We start from the raw sequence: 18,137 nt of genomic DNA, 5'->3' as shown, positions 1-18,137 counted from the left end.
GAGGTATATATAGAATAGAATAACATATGCTTACAAATGTTTACATTACATATACTTGAACCATTTTTAATAGCAAATTTACGTGTTATTTGTTCTATAATCTATAGTATACCGTTATAAATATGTTTATTATTTGAAACGAGAAGATATTCACAGAATTGAATCCGAATAAAACACTATGTCAATAGGATTGTAAATTAATAATTCGTTGAAATTTTATTAAATTACCTGTCCAGGTGGCGCCAAATCCTGCACATAATCAGCGAGCTCCCTCACGAAGGGGTTAGCCGATCTGCTCAAATGGTCGATAAACGCATCTTGCTGTGTATCGCGGTTTTTATCGACAAATCCTTGCACGCTGTACGTCACTGTGCCCGCATAGTGTTGTACCCCGAATTCTTCTTCCCATTTCCGACGGGAACCTTTGACGAATGTTTGATGTTCGCCGAACTCGCTTTGAATATTTGTCAGGTAGGCGCTATCGGAACCCTGAAGTACAAAAGGTATAGGATTAAAATTTTCTATTATTATTAATTCATAAAAATTCCTATCTCAATTGTTTTCCGATTTTGAGCTTCTGTAATTTTGACGATTTATTACTGTTATTTTGCGTATAATCACATAAAGAGACTACAATTTAACAAAAATAAAATATTAATTCATTACATTTCACCTTAGAGATAATTAACCAATTAATTTCCTACTTTTAAATTAGAAATAAGAAAAAATCCTACCTTTGGCATATGACATTGTTCACTGAGCAGTTTCAACAAACTGCGCGGCGGCTTTTCTAGCAATTCAAGACACGCGGCGTTGTCTGTGAATTGTATTTGATTGTACTTTATCCCTTCTTGTCGATACTGCAACGAAAAGATAATTATTATTATATGACAATTATTGTAATTAAAATGTTACATTTCAATGGCTTTTCAATCGGTATATTTATTAAAACGATTAAAAAGTGCTTCTAAAACATGTGTAATTGAGTAGAGTTGAATATTTTGTTTGTATTAAATTTTTCAAGCTATATGACAATTAAAACAACATTCAATTTACCACAATTAATTTGCCTCCAATGATTTCTTATGTTAAAATAATTAAAAAAATGAACTCACAATCTCCTGCTCCAACGCGAACACATAATTATTAAAGAACATGTGCAGCTTCTCGTTCGCGTAATTAATACACAATTGTTCTAGAGAGTTCGACGCGAAGTTCTCGAAGCCGAATATATCGAGCACGCCGAGCGCCCGCTTCGCTTCGCGTCCCGGCGCGGAACAGCTGTTAACATGGCGGACTAGCCACGCGAATGTTCTGGAATATAGAGCTCGTGCCATGGCGTGACGGTTCTCGCGGGCCTGGAAAAAATATAATAGTTTATTAAAAAGTTGGTAAAAACCTATCGATATTTAGTTTTAGACCATTCAAATGCTCTATAAATAAGACATTTTTAAAGAAAATAATGGAAAATATGCGTGCTGCCTCGCTCCGGAAAGACGGAAGACGCGGGTTCGAATCCTGCCTCGTGATCAATTGTTTTCTATTCTTTAAAATTTTCTCAAGTTACATTTTTATTTAAGTTTGCAGCCTTGTATGCAAAATTAGTCTTTAAGTAGTTAAGACAAATAGCTTATACATATTATGTTTGTGCGTTAGTCTGTATTGAATATAGCTTCTGAGCTAAGTAACATAATTGAAATATGAGTATCAAAGATATTGTATATAGAAAATTTTTTATATGAAAATTTTATATAAGTATGGTAAATAGAAAATTTTATATATGGTAAATAGAAAATTTTATATATGTACAGAATACAAATATTTCATCATAGACCGGACTCTCAGTGGAGTTTCGTTTGCAAAAATCGCGGACCTAAATCTGACTTCTGATATATATTGTATAGATATATATAGTATCATAGGGTACTATTTTTCTAAAGATTTATTTGTAATATTTATATTATTTTATCTCGAAAATGACGTCACACTCACTTCATGCAATCTAAACGGTATGTCCGTAACATTGCCCCGCACGTTGATCTGTCTCTCTAACAACACGCGCTGTGCTGTGGGCGGCGCGAGGCCCAACAGATTGGCGACCGCGTCCACTGCTTCTGCGTCTTCTGGCGCTAGGGTCGTGCGTTCGCCGTCTATGTCCTGGAATGAAGATCTTTGTTAAACTTGCTGGTTTTTTTGTATTTATAGTTTAGGTATGGGTTTTAAAAATATTTATCAGTGTTTCAGTAGGAAGTAAGTTGTTATTATGACGGTAGTGTAATTAAAAATATTTCAGTTAGTCGCTGGCATTGTAGAAAAATTGAGCGCGCATTTTCTAAACCAAAAATTTTGCTTCTTGGTTCTTAACTTTATATAACTTGCGTTAGTTTTAATGTATTTCAGCTTTTATAAATGTTTTGAATCAAACCGTATCCAGCAAATCATAAAGTATAAAGAGGTTTCAATCATAATAATTGCATATATGAGTTTAACATGATTTATGTAAACGACGAATTCCAAATAACTTTGTAAAGATAACTTATACAAATATGTACCTGGATGTATACTCGTCTCACCTGGAACTGCACATTGCCGAGCCACAGCACAGCCGCGAGCACTTTAAACAGCCCCTCGCACATGTGCGGCGGGACTTGCAGCACAGTTAGCGCAAGTTGCAGAGCCTCCAAACGCCCCGGTTCGGACCTCACTGGGGCCTCTTCGCGCTCTTCCAGAAGGTACTTGAAGCGTATGTCGTCACGGAGACGGAGGGTCGCTTTGAGCTCAGCGTTGTGCTGGAATATTCGAGAATGTTAGATGGTTTGTGGTGAAAATGAAAATGAAATGAAATGCCTTTATTGCTATAGACATAAATACAAAAAGCAATATAGAAAATAAAATTTAAAAAGCAAAGGGCGGCCTTATCGCTAGGTAGCGATGGTGGAATGATGGATCGAAGTTTCTAGATGAAATTACGTAGAAAGATTGTTATATATAAGTTATGATAGAATGATATTAGATGCTTCTGGAATCAAGAATTATGTAACATATTGTGAAATTATTGCTAGAGGTCAAATTATATAGCGGGAAACAGTATGGACCATGGTAAACTTTTGCTTAGCAACAAAGTTGAATCATCAAGTTAAGAAGTTGATAGCACCTTCGGGGTAAACTTATGTATTAAAAATTACATATTTAAACTAAAAATTACATATAGAAATATGCTTTAAATTTACCCTTGCTCCTTCCACGAGCTGATAGAACACATGGTAGTTGGTTTCCCGGGGCGCCGGGCCAGTTATCCGCGCTCTCTCTAGTAAGAAGTCCCTAAGAACAGCGCCCTTAATGCCACCCCTGTGGTCCAACCGGACTTCTACGAACTTGCCGAAACGGGATGAGTTGTCATTTCGTACTGTTTTTGCGTTACCTAAAAGATGGAGAAAAATTGATGAATCACAATTATCTAATTTGATTTCTTTCTTGGGATCCACCTTGACAGCAAAGATATTAATATTTTTTATTTTATTTTAGTTGATTTACCCAGGCTATTACCCTATTTCGATTCCACCATCATTTCACTGAAGTAAAGAACTTCTTATATGTTTTTAAACATATTTCCTTTACTTACCAAAAGCTTCTAGAACAGTATTCGCCTCCAATATCTGCTGTTCAGCCCACGACGCCTGTCCCCCCGCTGCACATAAGTACTGAAGAATCAACTTTGTGGTCTCCGTCTTGCCTGCACCACTCTCTCCTGATATTACCACTGATTGATTCTTTTCACCATTCTGGAAATAGAATTGTATATTTTATGAGTTTTTTTGTTGAGATTACCATGTTTTACAGTTTAACGTTAATGTAGCGCTAATTAACAGGTACGTTTTCCTTATAATTACTGAACATTTTTAATTTTATGTAGTTATATTTACACAGTATTAACACGATTTTGAATTACCAGCACAAAATCACGAAAAATTAAGACGAATTTTTCTATACCATTTTAAAAATATTGTAATGAAATATGTACTTTTGTGCATTATAAAAATATTTTTTACTATATAATGCATAAATTAAATATGTATTATTCCATAATTTACCTGTAAAGAGCTGTATGCAGATTCAGCCAACGCAAACACATGTGGTGACAGACTTCCAAATGCTTTACCACGATAGTTTTGCATATCCTCCTGAAAATGCATAAATTACAATATAATAAACAAGAAAAAAAAAACAGTTTTGAAGTGATACTTCTTAAGCGCGTTGAGAGTAAAATTTCAAGGTCGCGTCATGGCATTACAGTCACGTTATGGAGTAGGGCGACGATTTTGGCATCTTTGAATCTTGTCAAAGAAGTTTCACTTCTGACACGTGTGCTTGGCGCCTTGGCACACACGCTCTTTTTTATTTACTTGAGTTGAGTATTTCATTCGTCATTTAGTCATTCTTCATGAATGCCCCATTTGTAATTTTTCCCTTTCAATGTCGAGTTAAATTTTTATTTGCGTTTAAAAATGGCAGTATACAACTGCGATTTATAAAAGTGTATTTTTGTAGTCCTGTTGACGCGTCCTCACAATGAATAATAGGAAATAAAAAACCGACAGCTTGACGCTCTCGTATAATGCAGCTTTGTCCATTTAGTAACAATGACGTTGAGCACAGCTTTTGGATATATTTAAGGGTGTTTTTGATTCAACTGGCCGGGACTTTTGGTATTTACTATTTACTCTGCGACTCGTGGAATGCTGCAGCTAATCATTAATTATTCTTTAGGCTCTAGTTGCAGATATGAGATTTTTATTCTATTATATATTTGTGATTTTAGAGGAATAAGTATTAACTAGATGGTTAGTTTTATCTCTAACATTATCAGAATTCATCGACCAATTTGTTGTTTAAAATATAAACATGTTTGACCAACAGGACAGGATATCCATTCATAATTAAAACACAACAAAACAATTATTTAAAATCTCAATGTAAATTTAAACCTGATTTAATCACTGGTTCCCGGTAGGTTTGGAATATTATTTATCTTTCTTCCGGTCAAATAAAGCTCCCGTTAAATCCAAATGAGTCATCGCATGATAACGTATTGTAGACTAAATATTTATACAATTAATCTTTAGACCTAATTATAGTTCAAATAATAATACTTACGAAATTGTAACATCCCAGCTCCTTGTATGGATTCACTGCCACTAGAATAGATCCTGTGTATGTCTGTTTATTGTGTTAAGAAAATGAATTGATGTAGTAAGTATAGTTGCAGAAAAATTAAATACAGGAATTATATAATCGACTAGCTGTGCTCCACTCCTGTTGGTCTCAGCGTGATAATATATATAGCCTTCCTCGATAATTGGGCTATCTAACAGCGATAGAATTTTTCAAATCGGACCAGTAGTTCCCGAGATTAGCGTGTTCAAACAAACAAACTCTTCAGCTTTATAATATTAGTAAGTATAGATAATAACATTTTTTTAATGATAAGAAATACAGAGAAGATTGTACTAACTTGTAACTGTTACAATAAATATGTATAAATCACAGTAAGATTTTTGTCAGTAGACATGCAATGACATAATTAAAATTCCACACGTAATTATGCTGAATTCCTAAAAGCTTACACCTAGGTATCATACAAAAGATAAGAGAGTGCAAAAATCTTGACTGTAATTTCAGGTATCGCTCTTGGCTAAGATTTCGTAGTTGCACCGTGAAGTTAATCGCAAATTATTCCATATATAGCCCAGTTTATTGGCACATCCAGTCTGATACATACTTATGCATTAAAACGGATGACTTTCATTAAGTTTAACCCCTGGGTATGTATTACGAATGTAGTACTGAAATACTGCGAATTAATTATAATGTAATTTTATCTGAACGCTTTTAACGTTTTGCTTCTGAATCAACTAACTTGTTAGGATAAATTTAGATTGACATTCTCGAAGTTGAAAAGGAAATAGAGCTTTTTTGGTTGCTAAAATAACTCATGTTTGTAACAAGAGAATAGAGGGACTTTAAATGTAGTTAATCATTATAATTAAATTGTGTTATTATATAGGTAGTGAATTAGTTTTTCTAATGTTCTAATGTAACTTGTAAACATGAGGTTCGAATATTACCAAAGTTGTACATGGAGACTTACTTACTAATAAGTTAGTATTTAATATTATCGTATAATCTATTGTAAAAAGGATACATATATGAGGTCGTGCTTGTACCGCCGCCGAAGGTTGTCGTTAATGGCGTCTTCTGTGATGAGCGGCATCATCGTCATGTCGGGCACGCCGGGCCCCTCGTCTTTGTCCTCCTCCATGGTGCTGGAATTTAAAGGATTCTATAAAGATGTGTTTTATTAGGTAAAAACAATAATATTCGCTAATTGAGAGTACAAAATAATGTCTTGTATATTACGATACTACTGGCAAAACGAATCCCGACAAACGACATATTTGTGATTGATCAGAATAAGTACTAAGAGCATTGTTACCTGTGATTGTTACAAATATACATATATAGACCGTATTAATTAGTTCTCATTTTGACATAAATGGATAAACTCAAGGGCGTACTTAAAAAAGATAAATGAATCGCTTAAAAAAGAAAGGAAAACAAAAAATAGCTTCGAACTTGGCTTCGAACCTTCCGTTATTTTAGAAACGTCTGTTAAAAATCGAGAAACGTAATGTAAACATTAATAAATTCGTTTTGTACAAAAAGCGATTAGCAATTGATACAAAATCGCCATCCATATAAAAGTTTGATAATCTTCTCGACATCTATTTAGGAGCTCAAGGAGACCCAAGATCAACCGAGCTGAAGTGTCAGGAGCAGATCTGTAAATACTTGACCCGAGACGGTATCGATTGGCGCAATGTACGATGAGCTATAATTTATTGGCTTTATTGGTTTTGTGGAGATGAATATTCCTAATCTATACTAATATTATAAAGAGGAAAGGTTTGTATGTATGTATGTATGTATGTATGTATGCTTTTCAAGCATTAACTACTGGACCGATTTTGATGAAATTTGGCACAGATAATCTTTAGACCCTGAGAAAGAACATAGGCTACCTTTTATTGCGAAATATGTACCACGGGCGAAGCCGGGGCGGACCGCTAGTATTTAATATAGGATTAGCTTAAGGTAAATTGAAATGGCAATTGTAATTAAAGCGGTGAAATGTGAAGTATGATTGCCGCATGATGATTGTATGATGGTTAGGAATCGTCAAGTATTCTGGACTTTGGAAGTGTGCGGAGATGGCACATTCTTATTATTTGTTATGTTATTAATTAACTATAGTTAAAATTACAATATAATTAATGTAAGGAATGTTGTAAAAAATTAACACATCGAAGCTTCATAAAATATCTACCTCTGTATATCTATAGGCACACCAAATAAATGTTATTAATAAAATAATAATAGTTTAATAAAACTAAAAAAACACGCTTTTTACAGAAAACCGAACTAAAAAATAGAAAATTTTATCAAATTAGTGTATTGTCATCGGTCCTCAATAAATCTACAAAGTTTGAACGAAATCTGGCCGTTTAAAGTGGGTCAAAATCGCGCCCAAAGAAGTCGGTTACAAACATACAAACATACAGGTGAAGCTAATATAAAGCGTGTAATAAACATTAACGACTCTATTATACATTGCAATTAATAAAAAACTAATTGAAGGGAGGACTAAAACCATAAATAGTTCAGCTTAAAGCTATTAAAATCTCAAGGATTGTAAATATTCATAGCAAATTGTAGATGACATGTGATATCGAAGTGTCGTAGAAAATAGACCTATAAGATACGGGGGCGTTTTACTATCATGATATTTTACCCGGGGACCACTTTATATGATCCTTATCTTAGATTGCTTGTACATGAACTATGTTTGTCATGTCGCATGTGTAGCTTTTTGTTTAGCATACACTTTTAGTTTCAGTACATTTTTTTTGTGCCATACAATAAATTCAAGATGATTTTAAATACAAAATGAGCAAACTGCATAAAACATTCTAAGGTTAACCTTTGAGACAACCCTTTATTTTATTTTACGTTGTCAGCATATTAAACGACACATAAATATGAATCTTAAAATTAGCACACTAGTAAAGTTCAGTAACCCTATCGATAAAATAAGTCAAACATATGGAGGCTAGTCCCTCCCGTTGGCGATGACAGTATAATAGTCCTTGGGGCAGGACGCTCCACTCTCACAAGTTATCGGACGGAAATGTCACTTGCGGATAAATACGTCATTTCGCCCTCGACTCCCCGTTTATCGATATTATATAAACATCACTAGATATTACGATTCTTATTGGAAGTGATATAAGAGCGCTCTGTTGCAATAATTTGCGCTTTAAATTTTAATATTTAAGTAGCTTATTTTGTAATTAAATATCGTTTAATTAAATAATTGTAATGTTTAACATTAATAAACAAGCTATTTCAGTGCCTAAAATCATTGTTCATTTGCAGTTATTTTGATTTTATGCCGTCTGAAAGGGTTGATGGGGTTTAACCCCGCCGTAAAAAGGGCAAACGGTTTTATTTAGATGATTATGTTTGTTCGTATGTTGGTCTATAGACATACCTAATAGGAGATATAAAGGTTTGGTGAAAAACTGAGGTCAATTCAACGTGCCGAGGGGCATCGGGCAAAAGGGAATTCCACTTCATTCGTATAAGGAAGCAGTGAAGCGGATCCAAATAAAAAACAACAAACATTTCTAAACTGAATTGAATTCAAAAAACAAATACATAGTCAAATGAAATGCTATTCCTATGTATGTATTTCACATAAAGAATGTTCCTTTAGGGATAGGTGACTTCACTTAAAGGAAGCAATAATACGTCGTAAAGAACTATTCAAAACTAACCGCACAATGCATCAATCGTCCTACTTAAAAACAACTAGACATAGAAAAAGTCACCATAAAGAGATACAATCCATATTTCCTACATCCGCATATTAAAAGCGATGTATTTTTTCCATGTCTAGTCGATAGAACCTGTACCAATAACGATGCTTGTCACGCAACAAGATTCCCTTTTAGGATAACACAAGTAATGTACTGTTAGTGAAGACAGTTTATTAAGAGGTTAGATGTAGGTAGCAAATTTAAACAGGTGAGACCACACATGTCGTAGGTTTAGTTTCATTACGGCGTTATGTTTAAGATTTTGTGCAATCTTTATGATTATTTTGTCATCTGTAAAAGTCGACAGTCATACACGATAGCGTGTTTTGCACAGTGTTTTGCGTGGAAGCTCCTCGGATAAAATCACGGTGTATACCATGTGCATTTATCTAAGTATCTTTCGTATCCTTATCTTCTTATATTCAGTGTACATAATTGCAAAAAAATCTTACAACTATTAGAAGCCTTTAAGATTGCAATTTAAATGTAATTTTCAAAACAAGGGTTAAGGCGCGCGTGCGTCGGTCAAAGAAGTTTTATTGCGACTGTAAAAAAGATTTATGATAACATTTTATGGTAAGTGTATGAGGTACTATTATATACGTCTAGAACTATTTTGTGATAATGATTATTTAAATGAGATCGCATTTCTACCACACCCACACTGCCGTTATAGCCCTTTTTAATAGGAAAGCTATTGGTATTTATAAGTTTATATTGCAAAATTGGAGAATGAAAAATACTTTACTTTCAGAGACAGTTTGGACTGTCTACAACTGTGCTTTAAGTGAGATGGTATATTATACATGCATCTAATCTTTTTAAATACTAAGCGCATGTGCCGTCACTTTCCTCGGCCGAGGCACGTCCACAATCCACATAGACCAGTCTCGCGCGGAAAATGCTTCGCGAGGCTGCTCGCTGTGTGAATCCGCCTAATGACAAACTCCAAAACAAACCTCGACATTTTATTAGTAGCTTTACAATCTTTGAACGATAAAAGTAACAGTTATCTACCAATATAAACGAATTTGAAATAACTACCTCATACTCATCAAGTCCTCAGGGAGGGAGCTGTAAAAGGGACGTCCCCTTCCCCTAATCTTATTAATTACGTCGTTTATATTTTTCATTTTCATCGTGACTGGGTAGATTCGTAATGAAGGTAAATAATTCGATTTTCGGAAACGTTTGAAAATTATTGAAAACACGTTTTAAAATTGTCATTTTACTTGTGAAATGTGTCAAGTTAAAAAAAAAGAATCAAATAGTTATGCCACAGTATTACAATATAGGAAATAATCATGGAAATAATATTGTAATACTGTGGTTATGCCATTATTTTAAAATCATTGTAATAGTTGCAATGTAATAAGTACTATCGAATTAAATAATATAACAATTATTACTCAAGTAACAATGCGTAACGAATTTAAAGATTCTGCGCTTTTGCGAGAGTTGTTTAAGAAATGGTTAATTAAAAATATTACGGTAATAATCGATTAATCATCACTACATAGTATAAAACAAAGTCGCTTTCCCTGTCCCTATGTCCCTATGTCCCTTTGTACGCTTAAATCTTTGAAACTACGCAACGGATTTTGATGCGGTTTTTTTTAATAGATAGAGTGATTCAAGAGGAAGGTTTATTTGTATAATAACATCCATTAAATAGTGGAGAAGTACTGTTATTTTTGAGGTTTCTAATGTGATGTCGTAAAAAATTACATTGTTTCCGCTTATATTGCAAACGCAGGCTGAACCCTACGAGTTTTATCAAAATAATGTACTAAGTATTATACATATTGAAAAGGTCTACAGAAAAGTCCGCGATGGTATATGTCTATCTCTTATGGATAACCCACAATAAAAATTTTTTGTCATTTACTTTTTACGACAAATAAAAGCTAATTTTCGAAGCGATTTTCACCAATACAGCATTAATCCTTAACCAATTAAATACCTTGAATACATTGTTCATTTAATATAGATCTATATGGCACTTTACACCGTATGATTTAAGTGAATATTTTCGAAGATATTACAGATTTAAAAATTGCGGGACGTAGCGTTTGCGGCGGTACCGGCCGGCCGGGCCGCTATGTTTTTATATACAACGTTCACAGCTTTTCTGTAGTGTATTTAGTATCAGCATTGCACCCGTGCGAAGCCGGGGCGGGTCGCTAGTCTATACTAATATTATAAAGAGGAAAAGTTTGTAAGTATGTATGTATGTATGTATGTATGTATGGTTTTCACGCAAAAACTACTGGACCGATTTCAAAAATTCTTTCACCATTAGAAAGCTGCATCTTTACTGAGCAACATAGGCTATATTGCATTTTCAAAAAAATTAGAGATCCTTACCAAAAATGCAATAATGTAACCCAAGGTGTAAAAAAATCCTCAATAAAATTTCTGTCATCGCGTGCGCTGCAGAATCTATTGAAGATAGAACAAAAAAATGTTCTACGGTATTATAGAATGGATCAATATCTACAAGAAAGTCCGCGATACCATATGTCCATCTTCAGTAGTTATGTTACTACAACAACTTTTTTACGTTTTCAAAGTAAATAGAAGTGCCGACAGTAATCAAACCATGTTATCCATACACATATATTAATCCTTATCCCATTAAATGATGTTTTACTATAGACTGTTTCAATACCAGCAAAATACTTTTTAAATGAAAAGAATTGGATATTCCATTCAAAAGATATAACGAATTTTTAAAAGTGTCAATCTACAGAAAATAGTAGGTATACTGTTCGAGCAGGCCGTAGTGCGGGGGTCACGGAGGAATTCTACCAATATGCGTCTTGACGGAACACAGTGGGGTTTTGGTCGGTAGGAATCCGTCATAACCCACGGCCCCTCCCCCGGAGGCCGTGGGTATCTATGAAAGATTTCCCCACTAAAACAAAAAAAAAGGCCGTAGTGCGGGACGGGGTAAAGGTGATTTTCATGTGATTAAAAATTAAACCTATAGTCCGACCTATAGTAGACTTTTCACTGTAACGATATCGCTATCTATGCGAGTGAAGCCGCAGGGCATTGCTAGTAAATAATAAAACAGTTCTTTTGCAACCGAATTTATAGAGAGTTCTGAATTGGATCACAACAATTATATAACGATCGTTATTGTTTCTGTATCAACAAATTGTTTGTTTTAATAATTACATTCTAATCTATTTTTTATAAAGTGAAACATGACGGAAATTCTCATGATCTACACAAAACAATGGCGACTCAGGTTTCTCGGAAACGCGTTATTCAATTCTGTCACTAATTTTATGCGTGCAGCTTTTACTGACTATGTAATAAACAAATTACATGACGATTGTTTGATTTTACAATTGATTACCTGCAATGGTAAGAAATTCTGTTTTAAGGGCGCGTATAAAGTCAAATCACCAATCAACTTTTAGTTGATACGTGTAGTATTCAAGACCAAATATAAAAAATAAAATATATGTAAAACTTGATGATATTTTCGATTATATTGTCAGATCAAAAACATAAAATATTGAAATTGACTCGATAGAAAAAATTCACGTAGTTACCTCTAAATTTCACACTTTTACGTTTTTTACTGGACATGGTAATACTTATTATGATTTTTTTTTCATAAACAATTATATTAAAACATTTGCAAGATATTTGTCAGAGCATTTTGTGTAATTACTTTTAGTTTTGGTTTAATCACGATAAAACACTTTTGGCGCTTACTATATTTTTAATTACGCAAGAAATCATCTTCCATCGCACGTTCCGGGAGCTAAAAACATAATTCTATTTCATCACATCAGACGCTATCGCTCCGTTGAGACGAGTAGACCACGCTAAAATTGCTGCGCCGTGTTTTATAATTACGCCGAATATTGATTTGTTGAAAATGGTAAACAACAAAATGAAAAGACTTAAGAAACGAGAACTAAAGAAGATTCAAATTGAAAAGATAACTAAATGTCGAAGGTAATAATGTATATAATGTATAATATAATAGTATTGTTATAATATTAATAAATAATAATTATAATATAAAAAGATAAGTCTTGATTTACCTATTTGAGAAAGTTTAGTTTCTGTAAAATAATTTCCGCGGGCTGAGTATTGACGCGATAGCAGCAGCAACTATAGATAGGTAAATAAAATTCATAGTGGTAGGTACCTAATTCTTACAGTCGCGGTGCAATCAATCAAGTCAAGAAAGATTTATATTATTATTATTACTATAGGCAGATCCTATGTTCGCTCCAGTAAATAATAATATAAATAATATGTAAACCGGTTGTGAATAGTACATATATATTATATTTACAATCTGTATTAGATAATCATACATAACATCTATACATAGGTATAACAAATTCGTACGAAAGTCAAAACTGTACTTACATTGAATAGGTATATATATACATATACATATGTATATGTATATATATAATATATTCATGATCTGTATTACATAGTAATATGTAGTACATATCTATACATAAATATAGTTTTTAGAATTTTTGTATGTCTGTCTGTATGTATGTCTGGGCTCTAATTTTGGTGCAGATATAGCTTGAGACCTGAGAAAGGTCATAGGATGAGTTTTATCCCGTAAATAAAAAAACTGTCTGTGTTTGTCTGTTTGTTTGTACACGCTAATCTCCGGAACTACTGGACGGATTTGAATGAAAGTTATTTTGTTGTGTAGGTACTATTATATTATCCGGGAAATATAAAATAATAATTTATTTTGAAAACTGAAACACCTGATGCAGAACCGCAACAGACCACCTAAACTATAGATTCATTTGAGAAAGTTTATCCAGGCGAGTTTGGATATTATTATTTGTGTAAATTCTGTAAATTCGTTTCCGCGAGTTGAGTATTCATGCGACGATATTTATAGATACCTACATTCATAGTGGGTACCTACAATTTACAAAGACACTTTTTATACTTAGTTATGTAGGTACCTAATTCCTACGGTCGCCTTGCAAATGCAATCAATCAAATTGACCCTGTTTGAAAGTAATTTACTAATTTCACAGAACAATTTTAAATTTGGAAAATGTGGACCCTCACTCTCAACCTGTGTCTACTGACTATTGCCACGCAGAAAAAAATACTCCAGAAAGGTACCTGCTAAAGTTACCAGCTCTCGATAAAATAATACGTAAATTTCGAAGAACTTTGTAATATTTTATAAAGGATAATTTTTATTTTTATTTTTAGAATAATTGCTGAGTCGAAAAATGTCGTACAATCTAATAGTCCATTGAATAAAAAGTTCTAGAGTGCGTGAGTTAGTAACGTAAGATGTTTCTTCGGAAACATGTCAAGAGTCCCTAGGTAATAAACATACTAAAACCCCGGGCCACTAGGAGGAGCCCCGGAGTGGGGGGAGGGGGAAAATGGGTCCATTTTTTCATTTTTCGCTTAAATCTAAAAAACGGTACATGTTAGAGAAAAACTTTCAAGGAAAAGTTGAAAGGCCATAAAATTATCTACAAGTTGTACCTGAATTATTTTTTCCTATATCCTACCGTTTCTGAGTTATACGCAGTAAAACATGATTTTGGCTCAAGCAATTTCCACATCAATCGATCAAAAAATATTTCTTTCTTCCAAAAAACTCAAAAGTGTAACTTGTGACCGGTACTGATAGATTGCTCTTAATTAGGTCTATAATTGGTAAAATAAACACATTCCTCCATGGAAGCCTTTAGGAGGAATCGATTGTCAAAATATTATATTAGGGCAGTTTGAGTTACTGAACTTGATCTTTTTATTTTTTTCTTCCAAAAAACTCATAAGTGCAACTTGTGACCGGTACAGATAGATTGCTCATAATTGGGTCTATCATTGATAAAAATACCAGATTCCACCATGGAGGCCTTTAGGAGGTATTGAATTTTATTAGGGTAGTTACGATACATGAACTTTTTAACTAACTACCCTAATAAAATTCAATTCCCGTAAACGCCTCCATGGTGGAATCTGGTATTTTTATCAATGATAGACCTAATTATGAGCAATCTATCTGTACCGGTCACAAGTTGCACTTTTGAGCTTTTTGGAAGAAAAAAAATAAAAAGTTCATGTATCGTAACTACCCTGATAAAATTCAATTCCCCGTAAACGCCTCCGTGGTGGAATCTGGTATTTTTAGCAATGATAGACCTAATTATGAGCAATCTATCTGTACCGGTCACAAGTTGCACTTTTGAGTTTTTTGGAAGAAAAAAATAAAAAGATCAAGTTCAGTAACTCAAACTGCCCTAATATAATATTTTGACAATCGATTCCTCCTAAAGGCTTCCATGGAGGAATGTGTTTATTTTACCAATTATAGACCTAATTAAGAGCAATCTATCAGTACTGGTCACAATTTGCACATTTGAGTTTTTTGGAAGAAAGAAATATTTTTTGATCGATTGATGTTGAAATTGTTTGAGCCAAAATCATGTTTTACTGCGTATAACTCAGAAACGGTAGGATATAGGAAAAAATGATTCAGGTACAACTTGTAGATAATTTTATGGCCTTTCAATTTTTCTTGAAAGTTTTTCTCTAACATGTACCGTTTTTGAGATTTAAGCGAAAAATGAAAAAATGGACCCATTTCCGCCCTCCCCCCGCCCCTCCGGGGCTCCTCCCAGTGGCCCGGGGTTTTAGTATGTTTATTACCTAGGGACTCTTGACATGTTTCCGAAGAAACATCTTACGTTACTAACTCACGCACTCTAGACCCCCCCTTGGAGGGACTCATTCAATGGACTATAACCAAATTAATCAAAATAAAGTTCTGGAGGAATGTGTGTCGTCGACTGCGTATGTTTATTTAAAAATAGTATCTATACTCGCTATTTCGACAGACTTTTTTTACGGATTCGTGCTCTATACTGTTTCCCTAATATTGTTTTTTTTTTTATATATTACATACAGACAGTTTTTTTATTGTTTTATAATATGTATAGATTATCATTAATAATTATAAACAAATAATAATAAAAAGACATATTACATAATTTGTGATGATTTCAACTTCACTGTTTTACACAATTATTTTAGACAACATACCTACTAACTACCGAAAATACGCGTTGAACGAGCGAAGAATATTGTGTATAATTTAGAGTGCGATGAACTTTACGTACGTTGGATGAGCCGGGTGTATGAGGGTATTGTGAGGGCGCGCGGCATGGCGCGTAATGGGCGAGGCTTAATCGTAGAATCTGGCTTTATACGCCCTCTTAAAGCAACTTCCCAAAATGACGGAAATGTCTTTATGGGTTAGTTTTTCGTGTCATTTAAAAACACATCTCTGCTGCTGCTCTTTATCCTCTTGCGTGGTTCTCCGCTCTTTACGATAAAAGTCTTTTCATTATTCAAAACGTTGTGTAATACCTAATTACTTTCGTTTCCATCTACTAAATGAGACATATAAACTATCTTCGAAATCCTTTTGGAAAAATAATCTATACAGCTGATAGCCCATTTATCGAGGAAGGCTATAGGCTATATTATATCATCACGCTAAGACCAACAGAAGCAGAGCAATGCGGGAAAAACTGCGCGGAACAGCTAGTATTAAATAAAGCCAGTAATAAGCTATTTAATGAACTACTCGTATTTGGCAGGCGACAGGCGCTCCCGTCGCCTACGTGTATCCTTGCCGACCCTTGAAGGTTATTGGGGAGCTTTCGACTTTCATTTTAGAAAATTAATATTTTATTTAACATTTATTCCAAAGCCTGTTGATAACTTTGTAGAGCTCTTAGAAATAGATTGAGTGCTTTTATAATTTCTTTCGTACTTTTTAAAAAGCTTGAATAATTTATAAATTATTTTATTAATTCTAGTCTATTAAGGTTAACATAATATCTACTTAAACGAAATCTTATTATATATAAATCTCGTGTCACAATGTTTGTCCTCAATGGACTCCTAAATATGATTTAAAAACCCGATTCAGGCTTTAAATAAGAAAAATATTATCATAACTCATGAAAAGTACGAAGTATATTACACACTGTTTATGACATATCATAAATAACATTACTCTTATAGTGTTATTCCTCATACTGACTCTAATAAGTAAAATAAATGAAACCGCCTCAACCATAAATTATATAAAGAGAGGGTTGGCTGTGGGCGGACACGCGGTGGAAGATTTTATGATAAAAATACTAGACTGTCTCGTTTCTTATGTTCTATGTTATAAAAAATAGCACGGATTTAAATAATATCTTACGTTTAAATTGAGGAAATTTCAAAGGATTTTAAATAGATACTATTTAAAGGTTAGCCTTGTATAACCAATAATTAAGAGAGTCGATTGTTATAAGACTAATATTACGCCTTATAATTTATTACATTCGATAGTTGAATATTTGTGGACGGGAATTTTATTTATCCTTGAACATGTAGTTTGCTAATTGTTAATTTTTATGGCTATTATTTATCCTTGAACATGTAGTTTGCTAATTGTTATGGCTAGTTTTAAAGTGAAACTTTTATTACATCGTCTCAAACTTTTTGGTCTGTGTAGCGCATGTCGCGTGACGGTCGGCTGCCGAGTAGGTATAAAGCAGTGTTTGGAACCGTTCGAACAGTTTCACTTTTACCGTGGTTTCATAAAACCACACAACATTTTTTAACATTGTATTTTGCCTTCCTAGCTGGCGCATAGATATTATTACTAAGTATATCCATAAAGTAGCATTTAAGCTAAAGAACTAGGGATGGTATATAGACATAGTAATAGTTATTGTCCATGTTGTATAATTATATCTCTCACGTCCAACGCAACCCACTAAACAAACAAACTATCATCAGACTTAATAACTCACTATGTACGATTGTTATTATACAATGAACCGCATATTGTTCTTTATTACCTATAACCGATTCTATATTAATAATTCTGCCAAAATAAAGCATGTCTCTTGAAGTCCCCCGAATAGCGAAAACTTGTAAATTATGACAAGTCACGAAGAACGCGTGGGCTTGTATATGATTTTGTTCAAGACGGGAGCAATTTGTAATTTAACTTCACTTGCCTTTGATTTGTATGAGTCGAATTAGGGAGATAGTAGAGCGATGTTTATTATCTTTTTGTACTCGTATATCATATATTATTAGGGTAAGAAGAATGTTAACTGGAACTATTCTTTCGTTTATATTTTCCTTGAATAGAAT

The 18,137-nt window shown here is 33.7% G+C and overlaps 1 protein-coding gene across 1 annotated transcript in view; it reads right to left on the bottom strand.

Annotated features, from left to right (window-relative positions):
- Myo81F (unconventional myosin 81F) overlaps nucleotides 1–18,137 on the bottom strand; it is an 89,335-nt gene that overhangs the window by 20,599 nt on the left and 50,599 nt on the right. Inside the window, exons 3-12 of the mRNA XM_090112108.1 lie at nucleotides 6,203–6,323; nucleotides 5,155–5,217; nucleotides 4,092–4,181; nucleotides 3,623–3,782; nucleotides 3,231–3,421; nucleotides 2,574–2,789; nucleotides 1,993–2,157; nucleotides 1,116–1,358; nucleotides 735–860; nucleotides 229–489 (exon numbers count right to left, since the gene is read on the bottom strand). Of these exons, the coding sequence (XP_089968234.1) occupies nucleotides 229–489; nucleotides 735–860; nucleotides 1,116–1,358; nucleotides 1,993–2,157; nucleotides 2,574–2,789; nucleotides 3,231–3,421; nucleotides 3,623–3,782; nucleotides 4,092–4,181; nucleotides 5,155–5,217; nucleotides 6,203–6,319 (1,632 nt within the window). The 5' untranslated portion in view covers nucleotides 6,320–6,323. The remainder of the gene's footprint in view (nucleotides 1–228; nucleotides 490–734; nucleotides 861–1,115; nucleotides 1,359–1,992; nucleotides 2,158–2,573; nucleotides 2,790–3,230; nucleotides 3,422–3,622; nucleotides 3,783–4,091; nucleotides 4,182–5,154; nucleotides 5,218–6,202; nucleotides 6,324–18,137) is intronic.

This window comes from Colias eurytheme, chromosome 18, assembly GCF_061535395.1.
Source record: "Colias eurytheme isolate Ceu_HAF_F1 chromosome 18, ilColEury1 Martin Lab GWU primary, whole genome shotgun sequence".
In the NCBI taxonomy this organism is placed as follows: Eukaryota; Metazoa; Arthropoda; class Insecta; order Lepidoptera; family Pieridae; genus Colias; species Colias eurytheme.
The sequence above is the reverse complement of the archived record's forward strand: the minus strand, read 5'-3'. Positions and strand labels throughout refer to the sequence as shown.